A 19,378-nucleotide genomic window follows, 5' to 3' on the forward strand; every position below is an offset into this window, starting at 1 on the left:
ATCACTAATGAATGTACTTTGCAAAAGTGCTTAGAATATATTCATTTTACATTCACTTATTTTTAAGGTTTACTTATCCTTTAAAGACTAGGACACATTTATAACTTTGGTTTTGCAGCAGTTTTTAAAGCAGAGTAATCTATGCAGAACCGTTCTCACCCTACCAGTGTTCATTTGGATTCTCTGTCTTGTTTGAGATTTATCTTTGAGATTATTTTGGAAATCATGGCATTGCTTTGTATTTATTTTTATTTTCTGTTCATCTACTCTGAAAGTTGTATTATATTAGAAATCCTTACTGTCCTCTTCCACAGAAATTGACCAAACTTGGACAGTTTATGGTAAAGGAAGAAGAGAACTCCTCTCCTTCCATGCTTCCCGGGAGTCTGTTTTTCAACCGCACCAGCAAGCCACAGGTTACTCCTCCGAAAAGTAAGCCTTTCCATGTGTATCATGTGTCATTTCTGATAATGGGTGAACACCCCTGAAACGTTTATAGAAACTGTGTGCATTACATTAGTCACACTATTAGGTACATTACATAGTACGGTGACTCTTGAACAGGGATGTAATGTTTTTCATAGGGTTCCTTTACTTCAGGACTTGCTCAGTAGCCTCGTGGGAAAACTGCTTTTAATATAGAGAATAAGGGTTTTAGCTGGAAACTCAGAGCAAGCAAAGTCTTACCTAATGCTCCCCAGAGAACTGTAACTATTTTACTTTCCCCTGCAACATTGTATTCTCTATACCTCCAACTTTAAAGGAGAAACAAACCCTTACTAATAAAAACCCCTACCCTACATAAACCCCCTCCCTGCCCCCCCCCCAGCCTAGGTGGTAACTTTGGGAAATGCCCCTACCTCTTTACTTACTCCTCGGTGCAGATTCAGGGCATCTGAGTTCACGGGCGCCATCTTGAATCTTGGGGTCTTCTACTGGCGCTTTGGCTATTTCTATGACTTTCGGCGCATGTGCAGTTGTCGCGAAACAGAAGTTTGCTCCAACACGCCGTTCTCTTCCCAAAGATTACCGAAGAGAAGAAGATGGCACCTGTGAACTCCGATGCCTGAATCTGTACTGAGGGGTAAGTAAAGAGTTAGGGGCATTTACCAAGGGTACCACCTAGGCTGGGGGGGGGCAGGGGGGTCTATGAAGCCTCAGCTAGGGCTACATTGGGGATAGGGGAGATCTTGCAGAAGGTATAGTGAGCTGATGATTTACATTATACAAACAAATCTGACAGTTTTAAAAATCAGATTGCTTGAAATTTCACACAGTGTCTTTACTAAGTAAATAGTTTTTGCGATGATTGGCGCCCTTTAAAGGAGAACCAAACCCTTAATTATAAAACCCCTACCCTACATAGACCCTCCCTACTCCCCCCAGCCTAGCTGTTACCTAGGTAAATGCCCCTAACTCTTTACTTACCTCTCTTTGCAGATTCAGTGCAGCGGAGCTCACGGGCGCCATCTTCCAGCTCTTCGATAATCTTCGTATCTTCTTCTGGTGCTTTTTCAATTTCGGCGCATGCGCAGTTGTCAAAAACCCGAAGACTGTTACCGGTACGGCAGTCTTCGGGTTATTGGCAACTGCGCATGCGCCGAAATTGAAAAAGCACCAGAAGAAAATACGAAGATTACCAAAGAGCTGGAAGTTGGTGCCCGTGAGCTCCACTTCGCTGCAAAGAGAGGTAAGTAAAGAGTTGGGGGCATTTACTGAACATAACAGCTAGGCTGGGGGGAGCAGGGAGGGGGTCTATGTATGGTAGGGGTTTTTACAATTAAGGGTTTGGTTCTCCTTTAAGGTAGTTATTTGTGTTCTTTCGCAGCTCCTCCAGCCACACAGAGCTATGCAGCTGCGGCATTACAGGGCACAGCAGAGAGCAGCTCAAGCACTGAGAAACAAACTGTTAAAACCCCACCGAGTAATAACATGACTAAGGTGAGTTAGTAGGATGTGGGCATGGATACACACCTGGACTCTTACTTCTTATTTCAGCAACTGTACCCTGGGGCTTATCTAAGTTCTGTTACATTTCTATATGCACTACAGGTACTGGACTTGTTATCCAGAATGCTCAGGATCTGGGGGTCGTCCAGATAACAGAACTATCCATAATTTGTATGTTCTTTCCTTAAAGGGCACCTGTCACAGCCAAAATCAAACACATATTAACAATCTGACCAGTACAAGCTAAACACGTTTAATCAAACTACATATATAGTTTTTTGAAAAAACTGCAGGTTTTAAAAAAATCCCTTACTTTGTCAAATGGGTTCTTTCACTGAGGGAGGCCATATTGAGACTCTAACAGAGACTCTAATGTGCAAATTTCAGGAGCATGCTCAGATTGTAACACTGCTTTGCGTATTCTACCCAGAATGCCTTGTTTTAGTAAACTCCTCCACTAGAAGTATCCACTAGAAGTGCTGCCACCTGCTAACTTCCAGCAGGTGGCAGCACTACTGTACAGCAGCTAACACACAGGTTTGGCTGATTTGAAAATAGCTTAGAAGGGTTGATAAGCAAACAAGGAATTTGAACTGAGCATGTGCGAGATTTCAGAGCTACAGTTGGCTGGGAAGATATAGGTAGGAGGAGCCAGTGAAATCCAAGATGGCTGCCTCAGCTAGAACTGCAGGGGAGATAGGGGAGATCTTGCAGAAGGTATAGTGAGCTGATCATTTACATTATACATACAATTCTAACTGTTTTAAAAATCGGATTTCTTGAACTTTCACATAGTGTATTTACTTAGTAAATGATTTTGGTCATGATTGGTGCCCTTTAAGTCTGCTAGAAAATCATGTAAACATTAAATAAACCTTTAAATAAAGGCTGGTTTTGCTTCCAATAAGGGTTAATTATATCTTAGTTGGGATCAAGTACAAGGAACTCTTTTATTATTACAAAGAAAAAAAAAATCATTTTTTAAAATGTGGATTATTTTGGATGGAGTTTCTAAATAACAGGTTTCCGGATAACGGATCCCCATATATCGGTCCTTTAATATCCAGCGACATAACTGATGTCGGTGAAATTATAGTTGTTCTGAGCAGGTGCTGTTTTGTTTAGGAACCATCATCTGGTAAACGCAAGTTTGAGTTCAATAAAGAACCCTCAAGCCATTCAACAGTCAAGAAACCTGAGGTCAAGGAGTCCCCTTCTTCCACCAAAGAGAGTTTGTCACAGCCAGTCCCTAAAAAGCCAAAAGGTAATAAGTGGTGAAATAATTTTATCCTTTGCCTGGATGAACAGTGAGACTTAGGCAGAGATGTGACCCAGGCCTCACATACTCCTTTGTTTTTATGAGCCTTATGTTTGAAGGAAGGTTTTGTTTTTTATACGAAAATGTTTGCAGCCTTCCAAATCTGGGTAAATTGCAATGCAGTATTGGGTGGGCCTTCCAATTGTTTTCATATCTTTTTACCGTAATAATTTTGAATTAAATGATAAGTAAACTTGAAAAATGTATTGTTAATTCCAAGATATTAAGGGATACATGTCCTGTTATAAGGAATGAATTTTGTTACAACAGCGCCACCTGCTGGTCATTTTCTGATCAGTCTGACCACCAAGTAGTCAAGAAAGTTGTCAGGAGAAAGAAAGAGGCTGCTCTGATGTTCTTCTGCTTAGGAAAGATTTGAGAGGTTTTTATTTTTTTTCCTAAGCAGAAGAACATCAGAGCAGCCTCTTTCTTTCTCCTGACAACTTCCTTGATTACTTGGTGGTCAGACTGGTTATAAAATGACCAGCAGGTGGCGATGTTGTAGCAAAATCCATCCACGTTAACAGTACATATATCCTTTAATATCTTGGAATAAAAAACAAAAACAATGAATGAACATTGCAAATGTGCTTAGAATAGCACTCTGATCAATTATACATTCACTTATCCTTTAAAGGTTATTTTACTGTAGCTCTTTAGTGGCCATGGGGGGAACATTCCCTGTTTTTGTGAATTAATCTCTACGAGTTAACCATGTAATAAGTTATGTTGTCTTTCCTTCAGTTGAGACTCACACTGTCCCTCCCACAAAGAAGCCGTCTCCATCTGAGAAGCCCGCCCAGAAGAAGTCCCCGTCGGCTCCTCAGTCTATGGAACTGGGTCGCATTCTGCAGGGCACTGTGTTTGTGCTGAGCGGCTTTCAGAATCCATTCCGAGCCGACCTCCGTGATAAAGCATTAGAGATGGGAGCCAAGTACAGGCCAGACTGGACCCCAGACAGTACTCATCTCATGTACGTGGATTTAGGAATCATAAGATGCATATTCACTGCTGAACACCAAAGCTGTGACTTATGAAGCCTAAACCTGGTATTGCTACAAATCACATACAAATAAAACATATTCACATCATGTGTGATCCACATAAACATGCAGCCTATAGCTGGCAACTGGGAAGCAATATGGAAACAGCATGGAATAGATAGATAGATAGATAGATAGATAGATAGATGATAGATAGATAGATAGATAGATAGATAGATAGATAGATAGATAGATAGATACATGATAGATAGATACATGATAGATACATGATATATATATAGAGAGATAAAGAGAGATTGATAGATATATAGAGATAGATGGATGATAGATACATAAATAGAGATAGATGATAAATAGATACATGATAGATAGATACATGATATATATATAGAGAGAGAGAGAGATAAAGAGAGATTGATAGATATATAGAGATAGATGGATGATAGATACATAAATAGAGATAGAAAGAGAGATTGATAGATACCGATAGATCGATAGATAGATACTGATAGATAGATACTGATAGATAGATACCGATAGATAGATACCGATAGATAGATACCGATAGATAGATACCGATAGATAGATAAATACCTATAGAAAGATAGATATATAGAAATAGATACATATATAGATAGATGATAGAAACATATATAGAAATAAATATATATATATCAATCTTTCTATCTCTATATATGTTTCTATGATCTATCTATATATGTATCTATCTATAGGTATTTCTCTATCAATCTATCTATCATGTATCTATCTATCTATAGGTATCTATCTATCTCTTTCTATCTATCTATCATCTATCTATCTCTATATATGTATCCATCTATCATCTATCTATATTTATGTATCTATCATCCATCTATCTCTCTCTCTATATATATATATGAATCAATATATATATATATATATATATATATATATATATATATACATACAGTGGTGTGAAAAACTATGTGCCCCCTTCCTGATTTCTTATTCTTTTGCATGTTTGTCACACAAAATGTTTCTGATCATCAAACACATTTAACTATTAGTCAAAGATAACACAAGTAAACACAAAATGCAGTTTTTAAATGAGGGTTTTTATTATTTAGGGAGAAAAGAAATCCAAACCTGTGTGAAAAAGTAATTGCCCCCTGAACCTAATAACTGGTTGGGCCACCCTTAGCAGCAATAACTGCAATCAAGCGTTTGCGATAACTTGCAACGAGTCTTTTACAGGGCTCTGGAGGAATTTTGGCCCACTCATCTTTGCAGAATTGTTGTAATTCAGCTTGGGGTAATTTTGGTCGGCCGGCCACTCCTGGGAAGGTTCACCACTGTTCCATGTTTTTGCCATTTGTGGATAATGGCTCTCACTGTGGTTCGCTGGAGTCCCAAAGCTTTAGAAATGGCTTTATAACCTTTGAAATTGAACTCAGGTCTGATAAACCACAGTTAAGTTATTTTTTAACAAGGGGGGCAATCACTTTTTCACACAGGCCCATGTAGATTTGGAGTTTTTTTTCTCCCTTAATAACGTAAACTTTCATTTAAAAACTGCATTTTGTGTTCAATTATGTTATCTTTGACTAATAGTTAATGGTTTTTGATGAGCAGAAACATTTAAGTGTGACAAACATGCAAAAGAATAAGAAATCAGGAAGGGGGCAAATAGTTTTTCACACCACTGTATATTTAGAGAGAGATAGATAGATAGAGATATAAAGAGAGATTGATAGATATATAGAGATAGATGGATGATAGATACATAAATAGAGATAGATAGTTACCGATAGATAAATACCTATAGATAGATACATATATAGAAATAGATACATATATAGATAGATGATAGAAACATATATAGAAATAGAAAGATTGATTCATATAGAGAGAGAGAGAGATTTAGAGAGAGATAGATAGAGATATAAAGAGAGATTGATAGATATATAGAGATAGATGGATGATAGATACATAAATAGAGATAGAAAGAGAGATTGATAGATACCGATAGATAGATAGATAGATAGATAGATACTGATAGATAGATAATAGACAAATGCACTTGAAATGGAAAATGCCACTTACTTAGAAATCGTCCATGCTACTTTACAGGTTAGTGAAGTTTCTGATCTAAAGAAAACCCCTAGTCTTATAATGGGATAGTGTGTTCCAGCTGCTCGAGTCCCCCAGGCATGAGATTTACTTACCTGAGTGTTTTTGTTCCCAGATGTGCCTTTGCAAATACCCCTAAATTCAGCCAGGTGAAAGCAGCGGGCGGCATCATCGTGCGAAAGGAGTGGGTCCTGGATTGCTACAAGAAGAGACAGCGTTTGCCATACAAGCAGTGAGTGCTTCACTTTTCATTGGCTCAAAACACTATTGTTTGCCTATTGTGATATACATTTATATAATATAATTCGTTCGTATTGCTGTTTATTATGAGTTTTTGTTTGTTTAGGTACCTGTTAGGTGCAGCTGAATCCAGTAGTGAGGAAGAGGATGATAGTGATGAAGATGAACCCCCCAAAGCTCCACTACATAAGCCGGTAATTCCATTTTGTTATAAATTGGGGATGGAGGAATCCTGGGAGACACTCGATTGTTGCCCAGGGTAACTGGACATAATGTCTGCTGAGCACATTGATCAAAGGTCAAATTTACAACTCTCATAAACTCCCATGAACTTGAAATTCAACCAATCCAAATCTATTATAAAAATCGAATTTGTGAAATAGTATCGACCCGAAAACTCAAAATCAAATCGAATTTAGTTGAAATTTTAAAAAACTCGAATGTCAGGAAGGCTCAAGAAACAGCTCAAAAATGATCCCAGGTTTTGTGTTTTCAGCATCCTGATCCAAGCCGAACAAACCACAAAAAGCCTTTGCCGAGCCCAGCCAAGGCCAAAGAGAAAAGAGCTCCAATAAAAAGTGAAGATGAAGATACTGAGGATGAAAATCCCAGATTAGTTCCCTCGAAAGCAAACCACGCAATTAAACAAGAGGATGAATATGACGCCAGCACTGATGAGGAAACCACAGGTATTGGGGCAACAGAATAGGGAAATGGAGATTTGGGGAAATGCAGGCACAGGAGGAAATGGAGTGGGAAGTTGGGGAAGTGCTGATACAATTGCTGAGTGCTTGACTGTACTCTAAACTTGGGCAACAATAGAAAAGTGGTCATAACTTTAGATTGTAAGCTCTTGTGAGCAAGGCCCTCTGATCCTGTGTGTATTCTGTAGCTCTTGTTTGTTATACATTTTTTAAAGGTTAGTTTTATTGTTTTAAACTTTAAAGCAAAACAATCCATATACATTACATGGAGTCAAGCCTGAGGTACAAGTCAACACACAGATTTGTGGGACAGTAAAAGCCATAGGGGGCGGATTGGACACACTAAGGAACAGTCTTTGTGTGTTGGAGTTTAAAGTTCAGTTTGCTCCACACGGGGTCGAGGAGTGACATGATTATCTTGTGTGGGGCTGTACAGAAGCTTCCCTAATTCAGGCCTCATCAGAAAGTGCAGAGACCGGGACATATCTCACTATATAGGATGAGGAAATGCTGGGGCAAGAAGTAGAATTAGGAAATGCTGGGGCAAGGGGGGGAGTAGGATGGGGAAATGCTGGGGCAAGGGGAGGGGGAAGTAGGACGAGGAAATGCTGGGGCAAGGAGAAGCAGGGTGAGGAAATGCTGGGGCAAGGGGAAGTAGGATGAGGAAATGCTGGGGCTAGGGGAAGTAGGATGAGGAAATGCTGGGGCTAGGGGAAGTAGGATGAGGAAATGCTGGGGCTAGGGGAAGTAGGATGAGGTAATGCTGAGCAAAGGGAAGTAGGAAGAGTAAATTCTGGGGGAAGGGGAAGTAGGACGAGGAAGTGCTGGGGCAAGGGGAAGTAGGACGAGGAAATGCTGGGGCAAAGGGAAGTAGGATGAGGAAGTGCTGGGGCAAGGGGAAGTAGGATGAGGAAGTGCTGGGGCAAGGGGAAGTAGGACGAGGAAGTGCTGGGGCAAGGGGAAGTAGGACGAGGAAATGCTGGGGCAAGGGGAAGTAGGATGAGGACATGCTGGGGCAAGGGGAAATAGGATGAGGAAATGCAGGTAACTTGGGATGAGAATAAAAGGGAATAACATGATCATTCTTGTTTTTAAAGGTGATCGGCAACGCCATCAGGATGATTCTGGGGAAGATACAGAAGATGAGCTCAGAAGGTGGGTGCATTGTCTTGTACCATGACTTTTGTTTTCTGGCTTTTAGCTGAAATCCTCTAACTGTGCCTCCATGTTCTCTTATAAATGAAAAATATGCCCCAATTGTCAGGTTCCAGGAGGAGAAACAAAGGAAGAAAGCAGCCGTTAAGGTTGAACCAGAGGATCCTTATGCCGGCTCTACTGATGAGAACACGGATGTGGAGGAGCAAAAAGAGCTGGACCTTCCTATCCCTGAACTGCCTGGTGTGTGAGAATTTAGAAATTTAAATGCAACTTGCTATTTATTAGCCAACACTTTACTTTTTAGCCCCTTCCTCTTGTCGTTAAATGTTTTTCCTTTCTCCAGTGTATTTATAATCCATTCTATTCTTCCCATTCCTCTGACCCCCTCCCCAGGTTCCTAATCCCGCCAGTCTCCCCATTGTTCCCTGTTGTAGAGTCCTGTGCGGAGCCAATTTATAAGACCCGGACTGAACCCGAGGGCCTGCATAATTACCCCATTTTGATTCGCTACCTGACCCCGACCCGCAACTGCCTTATCCAGAACCTGCCGATTTCATTGAACAGGAAGTGATATTGCTGCAAACCAGAAGTGGGCGGGACAGAAGAATTTAGTAAAATTTTAAAAGGAGTAAAATATAGACAATATAACATAAGAAATTTAGATGAGACCTGCAGACCCACATCTATACCTGCACCCAAAAATACTTCCCTCATCCTGGCAGAGGAAAACCGCTTTTTTTGCAGGTACCCAACACCCTGCAGGACTCTACACTAGAGTCCTGGAGCGGGTAAGGTACCAGCAAAAACCTGTGGGTTGCGGGTAGAAGTTCTGGGTGCAGGTATAGACGCGGTTCTGCGGGTAGGGCTGCGGATCTTCACAATATCGATTATTGCTCCTTTTTTCTGATCACGTCTACTTCCGATGATGTCACTTCCGGTTTACAATGACAGCACTTCCTGCTTTACTACTTTTTTTCCCCGATCACGCCTACTTCCGATGACGTCACTTCCGGTTTACAATGACAGCACTTCCTGCTTTACTACTTTTTCCCCTGATCACGCCTACTTCCGATGATGTCACTTCCGGTTTACAATGACAGCACTTCCTGCTTTACTACTTTTTTTTCCTGATCATGCCTACTTCCGGTGATGTCACTTCCGGTTTACAATGACAGCACTTCCTGTTTTACTACTTTTTTTCCTGATCACGTCTACTTCCGATGATGTCACTTCCGGTTTACAATGACAGAACTTCCCGATTCTTGATGGTCAGCGGGTCTGGGTTGTGGATAAGGTACTTGCGGGTCGGGTAGCGGGTCCAAGCGGGTAAGAATGCAGGTTGAGGGACCGGGTTGCTGGTCCCAGTTGCGGGTACAGGTCGGGTCTGGGTTTCAAAAAATGGACCCGCACAGAACTCTACTCTGCCTCTCTATTCAGAGCTTTTAACAACACACAAAGCTTATTGAGCCCATCTGCTTCCAGATTTGCTTGATGTGACTGTCATTTCTCACACAGATCTGTTCCTGGGGAAGAAGTTCTTTCTATACGGCGAGTTCCCTGCTGCTGAGCGACGGATGCTGCTCAGATACATCATTGCTTTCAATGGGTAAGCGGCACATTCAGCAGTGAGATTATTTCTATTTAATGAGGCGACGCTACTTCAGCCCCTGCTACAACTGCGGCTCTGCTGAGTGTGATTAAGTGACGTGAGCAGCGCCTCCTCGTTCAGAGCAGCAAACACTGAATAACTGATACGTTAAATCAGAGTTAAAATGGGTTATACAAGTGTTCCTTATTTATTTAAATACTAATTACCAATATGTTTATTCTGTGGCTATGACTGGAAATGAGCCCTCTTTAATAACGTGGTTGTAAAGATGGCAGCCACACCTTCAATTGCCTTCCAACTGCACATGACTGGGGCTTCCTTCCTGCAGATCAGTCTAATGGACCAAATTCCCTATCGCCGAAAATTCGCCAGCGCCGGCTTCGCAGCCATCGCCACACTTCGCCAGCTATAAACTCTCTAGGGCAAAGCTAATTCACTAAAGTGCGAAGTTGCGTCCAGGGCGCCGAAGTCTGGAGAATTTCTGCTAGCATTACTGCGGCAATCAAAGCGAAGATGCGCTAGCGTTGGTTAATTTGCATACGGCGGGAAATGATATAGTGGAATGGACGTATATGTTGCAGCAAATACATTACACTACACAAGCCCGAGAAACCTTAATAAATAAAATAAAGTTGTTATATTGCCCTACACATGAGCCCACTGTATAGTTTATGTGCCATATGTTAGGAAATGTAGGGGGGAAGCCGGTTACCCAAAAAAATTTACGGACCTTTGTAGCCTATCACTCTGAATAAAGGAAAAGACGCCAGCGTTTTTTGGGACTTAGAAATGTTTTAAGTAAAAAAATTAGGGCCATTTGCCCGGGGGAGGGGGGGCAGTTAGGCTGTGGGGGAGGAGGGAGGTTGGTCTACACATGGTAGGGGGCTAGGGGTTTTTTTCTAGGATGGGTTTGTTTCTCCTTTAAAGGGATACTCATGGAAAAACACATTTGCTTCAGTAAATAGCGCTGCTCCAGGAGACTTCTGCACTGAAATCTGTTTTTCAAAAGAGCAAACTGATCTTTAATTTTGAAATCTGACATGGGGCTAGACATATTGTCAGTTTCCCAGAAGCCCCTAGTCACGTGACTTGTGCTCTGTTAAACTTCAGTCACTCTTTACTGCTGTACTGCAAGTTGGAGTGATATCACCCCCCTCCCTTCCCTCCTCAGCAGCCAAACAACAGAACAATGGGAAGGTAACCAGATAGCAGCTCCCTAACAAAAGATAACAGCTGCCTGGTAGATCTAAGAACAACACTCAATAGTAAAAACCCATGTCCCACTGAGACACATTCAGTTACACTGAGAAGGAAAAACAGCAGCCTGCCAGAAAGCATTTCTCTCCTAAAGTGCTGGCTCTTTCTGAAAGCACATGTACATGGTAGTGTGAATTATTTATAGTGTAAAAAATGTAATTTAGGAATAAAAATAACGCCATAAAAATCATGACAGAATCTCTTTAAAAGGCAAATAACGACCCCCGTCTCATGTTTAAATCGCACGTATTTCATTGCCCTGCTCTGTTTGTGTGTCGGCAGAGAGCTGGAGGAGTACATGAACGAAAAAGTCCAGTTTGTGATCACAGCCCAGGAATGGGATGACAGTTTTGAAGATGTGAGTATTTCACGCTAATTACTACTTGTTCTACACTGCCCAGTCACTGTTACTAACTGCCGCCTTCCACCGCCAGGCTCTCATCGAAAACGAGAACGTGTCTTTTGTCCGACCTCGTTGGATCTACAACTGCAACGACCGACAGAAGTGCATTCCCCACCAGCCTTACGTTGTGGTGCCCAAGGCGTAAGAGCTGATGGCGAGAATAAGAGACAACCAATCAGGCGGCAGCACGGGGCATTTTTAGGATTTCCAAATTGTCATTGTCATGAACTGGATGTTGCCAGTGCAAAGTGCGGTGTGTGTTTTATATGAGACTATACAGACTGTTGTATATTTTGTAAACAAGCAGTTTCTTAGATATTTGTGGATTTACTTTGATCAAACAATTTTTACAAAAGTCAATGTTACATTTTTGTTTGTTCTGTACAGCCCTCGTTCCACAGAAAGTGGCTTCCCAGTGAGATCCGTGTCATTGTCTTAATTTACTTTCTTTTTATATCTTGTGAACAAATGTGGGACGGAAAAATGCATTATTTCTAGGGATGCACCAAATCCAGGATTCGGCCTTTTTCAGCAGGATTTGGATTTGCCCGAATCCTTCTTCCGGGCCGAACTAAATCCGAATCCTAATTTGCATATGCAAATTAGGGGCGGGACAAACATTGCATGACTTTTTGTCACAAAACAAGGAAGTAAAAACAGTTTTCCCCTTCCCAATATGCAAATTAGGATTCAGTTCAGTATTCGGCTGAATCTTTCGCAAAGGATCCGTGGGTTCGGCCGAATCCAAAATAGTCGATTCGGTGCATCCCTAATTATTTCCCATGGGAATATCCCCCTGGGAATACTAAGGGGTTATTTATTAAAGTCCAAATGCCAAAAACTCGGGGGGGGGGGGACTCTAATTTCTCGTGATTTATTATACCCTGAGGATGGAAAAGGTCTGAATCCGAAAATCCATCTCAGACCTGCCGAGGTTGTGTATAAATCAGTGGGAAAAGTCCCTCAGATATCCTGATCTGGGCTGGGTTTTGTGCAAAGATCCCAAGATTTTCTGGTTTTCAGGCAAAAATCCGAAAAAATATCCTGAGTTTTTGGGTGGAAATCCAAAAAAATTTTACGATTTGAATTTTCAGATGATTTTCACATTTTTTTTTTTTTAGTTTTTTTTCCTGAACTGGAATTTTTCGGGAAAATGTATTGATAAATAAGGGGAAATTACCCGAGAGGATTTGGTCTGAGTATATTTCTGAAAATAATGGAATAAATTCGGATTACGATAAATAACCCCCTACGCGTTACCCTAAATGATTACTCACATTCGTTTGACTAGGAAACTAAAGATAAAACTGGAGATGTAGCAGCGATGGGGCAGCCATGTTGGTTTCCTCCGCTCTCACAATCTTATGTTTTGCCTCCAGAAAGCAGCGGCAGTTATCTATTATCTATTCTCGTTGTGGGCAGTGAGAATTGGCATTCATTGAACAAACTTGTATGATTGCCCCCCAAAAACCACAGGTCACATGACAGTCAGGGGTTCAGTTTCCAAAACAGGAAGCAGCCTGGGACAAATGCTTAGTTTCTGCTTGGGGGACAAAGCAATAACCATTCTCATTAACCAGCCCATGTCAAGAGATCAGGTGGGTACTTTAAATTCTTATGTTCAGGTTCTCGTTGCAAATGAATTTTTTGTAAGTAAATATAAAACCAACCTTTTTGTAGGAAACGGAAATAAATATCTGTTCGGTCTTTAACAACAAATGCGTGATTTTTGTTTTCTTTCATAATCCACCTTTCCCTTTCCAACGAGCGTCTCGCTTTGGATCGGTTACTGAGCCGGATGAAGACGTAGATGTGAAGCTTGGTCACATTTCTCTTTGCCTTTATTTGTTCAAATGAGTTTTATCCGAGCCGCTTATTGTGTGAGTGTGAATTCTCCGCACCAGCACGTGTGACATTTTGTTGGGAATGTTACATATTCGCTATTATGTCGCCTTATTATGTTATGAATATTATATTCTCTCAGTTGGTCTCTGTTCTGTGACTATGGAGGAGCGTTACTGCAGTTCTTGGTACCTGGGAAGTTCTGCTCTCTCTCTGTATAGACTATTAGGACTTTTCCTGCTGCTACACCTCAAATGTCTGGCTTCGTGATAGTGGATTCTCATGCTAATGGCCAATAGGAGGAGACAAGGAGGAACCAGTGAATAATGGTGTTTTAGGGAGCCAGTACACGGCCAGATTCAGTGAAATCGAAGCAACGTGAGTGCTTTGGCGCTGGCGTTTTCTCATTATAGCAGTCGGAAGGCTTTTCGGGGAGATTCTCGCCCAACAGAAGAGGCGATTAGTCGCCAGGCGACTAAATCTCCCCGAATCTGCCCGTGTGCTAGCTCCCTTACGGACAACTGAGTCGGTTGCACCTCCACAAGCCAGGGGAAAAAAATGAAACCATTTTATTTTGACCTCTTAAAGGAAAACTATACCCCCAAAATGATATATCAAATCAAGTGGCATATTAAAGAATCTTATCAAACTGGTCAATATATTTAAGTAAATATTGCCCTTTTACATCTCTTGCCTTGAACCCCCATTTGTGATGGTCTGTGTGCTGCCTCAGAGATCACCTGACCAGAAATACCGCAGCTTTAACTGTAACAGGAAGAAGTGTGGAAGCAAAAGACAACTCTGTCTGTTAATTGGCTCATGTGACCTAACTTTCTTTGCTTTGTTTGTGTGCACCGTGAATCACATGATCCCAGGGGGCGGCCCTTATTTTTTATATTTATGATTACCCAATGGCACAAACTACTAAAAAAGTATATTATAAAAATGGTTTATTTACATGAAGCAGGGTTTTACATATGAGCTCTTTTATGCAATATCTTTTTAGATACCTACATTGTTTGGGGGGTATAGTTTTCCTTTAAAGGTGAAGTTTATGATGTGAATAACCCAGTCACTAAAGGCATTCAATAGATCAAATAGCGGCCACTGAAGCAGCTCATCCAGCCAATCCAGAAAGCTTCTCTCGCTCCCCCGCTTTTCTGTTGCTTGAGAGCCTCCAATGTGACACCAAACAAGAAAGATCAGACATGAGGCTCTACAATACATGTCCCTTCCATTCAGCTTCATTGCATGTCTTTAAAGGGGTAGTAAACCCTACTGCACTGATCAACCAAACTTTACTCAGTTCTTGCAAATCTCTACAAATCCCAGAATAATGTAACATATAATGAAGGTTGAGGTATGCTGGGAGCTCTGTAGTCCAGCAACATCAGGGTTGTATTCGTAAAGGAGAACTAAACCCTCCATAGTCCCCCCCCCCCCGCACAGGTGTAAATGCCCTTAAGTCTTTAATTACCCCTCGATGCAGAGTCAGCGCAGTGGAGCTCACGGCACCATCTTCACCGCTTTGGGTCCCCTGTGCAATCTTTGTGGCTGTCAGCGCATGCACAGTTGTTCGGGACCGGAAAATTGCTACAACTGCGCACGCGCCGAGATGCCGCTTACTGTAGACTCCCAAAGCGGTGAAGATGGCGCCCGTGAGCTCCGCTGTGCTGACTCTGCATCATGTAGTAAAGACTTAGGGGCATTTACAGCTAATAATACCTGTGCGAGGGGCTATAGGGGTAGGGGTTTTCATTAGTTTGGGGGTTTAGTTCTCCTTTAAACAATATTGCTTTAAAATTCAAAAAAATCCTCCAATGAGAATCCCAGCTGATCTGAATAAATCTGACTCCCTGTTCTTTGTTCCTGTAATTGGAGTTGCAAGCTTTAGGCCCAGTTTCCCAGCACTGAACAAGTCTGTCCTTTATCCCCATGTTTGATTCCAGTGTAATATCACGAAATTGGTGAAATTTCTTGCATCTGTAATTTTTTTCTAACAACTTCTATAGAAAACTAAGGGGCGCTGTGGAGTTGCGTTTGGGTTTAATGCTGCTGATCGTTAGGCTGCAGCTGATGGTTCAATTACAAAGGAAGGGCAGGAGCAGTAGAGCTTCCTGTATGCTGGTCCAGACTCGGGGGTCAGTAACCTCTATCTCAGGGATTCAGTGGTATTTATCTTGAGCTCACACTTTTCAAAAGGGAGAATTTTAAAATAAGATGATACTTCAATTGGTTTAGGGACACGGTAACAATGTAGGGCTGATTTATTAAAATTCAGAATTGCCATTTTGTTACTTGAAAAAATCGAATGTATAGACTTTTCTCAGAAAATGGGACTGAACCTGTCGAGATTCCATAAAAGTCTATGGACGGGTATGTTTAGCATTCAAGCGATCAGCCCATTTAAGATTCTTCATAGGATAAAGGAGTGGGAGGAATAAGAGGTTTCTTGTTTGGACAGAAATGATCCATAACTCCCTCGATTTCTCTGGGGATAGAGACCATTGGCAAAGATTGCTGGGGCTCAAACAGAAATTCCATGTTCGGAATTCTCAGTAGTGGATGTAGCATTTCTTGTGTATCTTTGCAAAGAATAGAGATCTGACTGAGATGCCACTCAAATCACTGAAGCCAACATTGGAAAATAAGTTCTTTTGCGGGAAATCAGAAAACAAAATGGTTGAAATAGCGATCGTTAGAAAATATGTGCCGAACATGTACATTAAGATACAAGTAGGAGAAGCTTTACATTTTGGAGCAAAGCTTAAATTTTTTAAGCTTTTTATGGGACAAAGTTGGCAGCTTATGGTGGTCAGTATATGGGACCTTCCGACGGGCTTCTACAATCAATATCTGTCCGAAAATCAGCCAATGTCAATTTGGCAGACTTAAAATTTCCATCGGATTAAGGGCCGCATCGGTTCGTTCATTCAGTCCTCTATCTCACCGCCTGCATTCCTGGCCTTGTGATCAAATATTGGTGCAAGATCCACTTTGACAACTTCTCCAATTGCGCAGATCTGCCCATGTACTGTATGGTTACCTTAAAGGGCATGTAAAGCCAAAAAAATAAAATCCAATTTTTACTTTCTATAATGAAAAAGAAACCTATCTCCAATATACTTTAATTAAAAAAAGTGCACCGTTTTTATAAGAAATCTGACTGTATGCAGTGAAATTCTCCCTTCATTTACTGCTGTCGATAGGAATTGTCAGACGGTCCCTAACTGCTGAGCAGGGAAACAATCATACTTATGAACAGCAGGGGGAGACCTCGCCTTACTTCCCAGCCATGCAGAACTCAAGCAGCTTTGTTTATGATGATCCCTAAGTAGCCCAGACCACACTGAGCATGTGCACAGTCTTAGTCTTGCAAAGATGTTTAACAAAGTTACAAGATGGTGACCCCCTGTAGCCAATTTTGAAAGCATAAATCATTTGTTTGATTAGGCTTTGTGATCCAGTAAATTCATGCTTATGTTTAGTATACAAAATACAGCATTTCTAGCTTTATTCTATTTTAGACTTTCCTTGTCCTTTAACAGCAGTGATCCCCAACCAGTAGCTTGTAAGCAACATGTTGCTCCCAGTGGCCTCAAAGCAGGTGTTTATTTTTGAATTCCAGGCTTGGAGGCAAGTTTTGGTTGAATACAAACCAGGTGTACTGCCAAATAGAGCCCTCTGTAGGTTGCCAGTCCACATAGGGGCCATCAAATAGCCAATCACAGCCCTTATTTGGCACCACCCAGGAACATTTTTCATGCTTGTGTTGCTCCCCAACTCTTTTTACATCTGGATGAAAATGTAGTTGGTGGAACAGACTAAGGTAGACGCAGAGCTTTGCTGCAAAAAATCCTTTTATTCACACGTTTCGAGCAAAAATGCCCTTTGTCAAGTGTCTTTTTACATCTGGATGTTGTGGACGGGTGAAAAAGGTTGGAGAGCCCTGCCTAAACAGTATCAGCCATTTATTAATGGGGCCATTTATGAGGGAAAGTTGTCTTGTCTTACCAACACATAACTGTATTTCCATATCAAAGTATTTTTCTTTGGACTAATTCTGTCAGATAAAGAACAATATCCCTATAAATCCCTATAAAAGCTAAATTTACATCCTGGAAAGTTGAGAAAAGTGTTAGCTTAGAGGCGTCCTGTTATTCTGGATTTAATAAAATTGCTGGAATCTGATTTTTTTTAACCATTGCCGCCTGCCCTTAAAGGAGAAGGAAAGCTACGGAGGCAGTTTATTGCCAATAGATCAAACTCACTTACTGTTTGTCTAATCTATATACAATACCTTGCACAACTTCCAGCAACTGGAAAGTCATAAGTCTATACTGCAGATTTTTAGAAGCAACGTCACATCGTCTTCGGCCCTTCTCTAGATTGAATGTCTTATGTGAAGGTTCCCAAACATAAAACACAAAAGACCAACTATGTACCAGATACAGCATAGCTCATACTTTCAGCAATCCCAAAAACGTCATCAGCCGGTCCATGTATTAATCATAAAAATGTCTTACCCGGCCCCAGCCTTGAGGGGCAACATGGTGATTAAGCCTAGTATGGCCACTTTGTAGGAGAAACCTTCTAGTCTGAGATCCTTTCTTCTTGCATACTAGTGTGATTAGAAGTTATAGTAAGAACATTTATTTTAATGCTTTTTTTTTTTTTTTTAGAGTTCGGTTCACCAAAGCTCTGGGATCTGTCTGAATCTGAATCCTGCTGAAAAGCTTGGATTCCCAAGCTGAATCCCGGATTTGGTGCATTCCTAACAAAATCTAATTTTACTGATAATGCTCTTATTTCTCAAACACTTATATGTAAATTAGGGTTTGGATTCCGAAGCTCTCCATCCGATCGCCCTCAATGATCCCTCTTCATTTTGCCAGCTGCTGTAGAGCTAGAAATGAGCAGGACACCAATCCAGTACAGAGAGAAGACACGTTAAACATCAGCTTTTCCAAAACCGTTTATTTTCTTCTGCTAATGCATTGTTTATAATACCACATGAAGAATTAATCTAACAAGAGAATCCTATGGAAGATATCATAACAAAGGAGCCTATTAAAGGATAACAGTAGATAGCATACATTTTGGAAGGTTGGCTGGATAATCGCTTTTGGAGAGAAAGGTTTTCATCCATGGCCATCAAAGGTGCTCCTCCATTCTGCGTAGACATTACAAAATAGTTATCATTAAAATACCAGTTTTGGCAAGTTTAGTTCCATTCAAAACATTCCAGTTTTTGTGGCTGAATGGACCACACAACCTTGGATAACACATTTACCATTACCTACGGTACACACTGCATTGGAAGGCCTGCCCAATTTCTCTAGAATGAGTCTGTATCCAGTAATGGCAGCCACAGTGTCGTGCAGGGAAGAACGTTCTCATTCCTGGCATTTGAGTCTCCCATAGCTATACAAACAGTATTGTAAATATATAGTCAGAATCCTGAAGACAGTTTATGTAAAATATGTTTTCCTCCAATCAAGGTAGTCTTAGCCATAAGTAAACCTTCTAAGGTTCACTCAGCTGATAAAATCCTCATCTGGAACCCCATGGTTGTGGTGGTGTTGGTTGAGCTTTATGATCATGGAAGCTCTGTACAACCTGGAGAATGATATACAACCTTAGCAGCTAGCAGTGTTGCAGAACTGCAAATCACAAGTGCTGCTGCCGTTGCAATTCCAAAACCACTAGGGCTTCGAAGGTTGCCACCTGCCTACTGTTTTCAGGCTTTGAAGTTGTAGAGCCCCCTTTGCAGAAAAAGAA

General features: G+C 41.2%; 1 protein-coding gene across 1 annotated transcript in view; it reads left to right on the forward strand.

Annotated features, from left to right (window-relative positions):
* xrcc1.L (X-ray repair complementing defective repair in Chinese hamster cells 1 L homeolog) overlaps positions 1–13,474 on the forward strand; it is a 28,096-nt gene extending 14,622 nt beyond the window's left edge. Inside the window, 12 exon segments of the mRNA NM_001087242.1 lie at positions 315–432; positions 1,829–1,941; positions 3,076–3,214; positions 4,013–4,241; positions 6,500–6,616; positions 6,731–6,818; positions 7,121–7,313; positions 8,426–8,483; positions 8,593–8,726; positions 10,002–10,092; positions 11,635–11,710; positions 11,787–13,474. Of these exon segments, the coding sequence (NP_001080711.1) occupies positions 315–432; positions 1,829–1,941; positions 3,076–3,214; positions 4,013–4,241; positions 6,500–6,616; positions 6,731–6,818; positions 7,121–7,313; positions 8,426–8,483; positions 8,593–8,726; positions 10,002–10,092; positions 11,635–11,710; positions 11,787–11,900 (1,470 nt within the window). The 3' untranslated portion in view covers positions 11,901–13,474.
* Positions 13,475–19,378: the final 5,904 nt, after the last annotated feature.

The sequence above is a fragment of the Xenopus laevis genome, chromosome 7L (genome assembly GCF_017654675.1).
Source record: "Xenopus laevis strain J_2021 chromosome 7L, Xenopus_laevis_v10.1, whole genome shotgun sequence".
NCBI lineage: Eukaryota > Metazoa > Chordata > Amphibia > Anura > Pipidae > Xenopus > Xenopus laevis.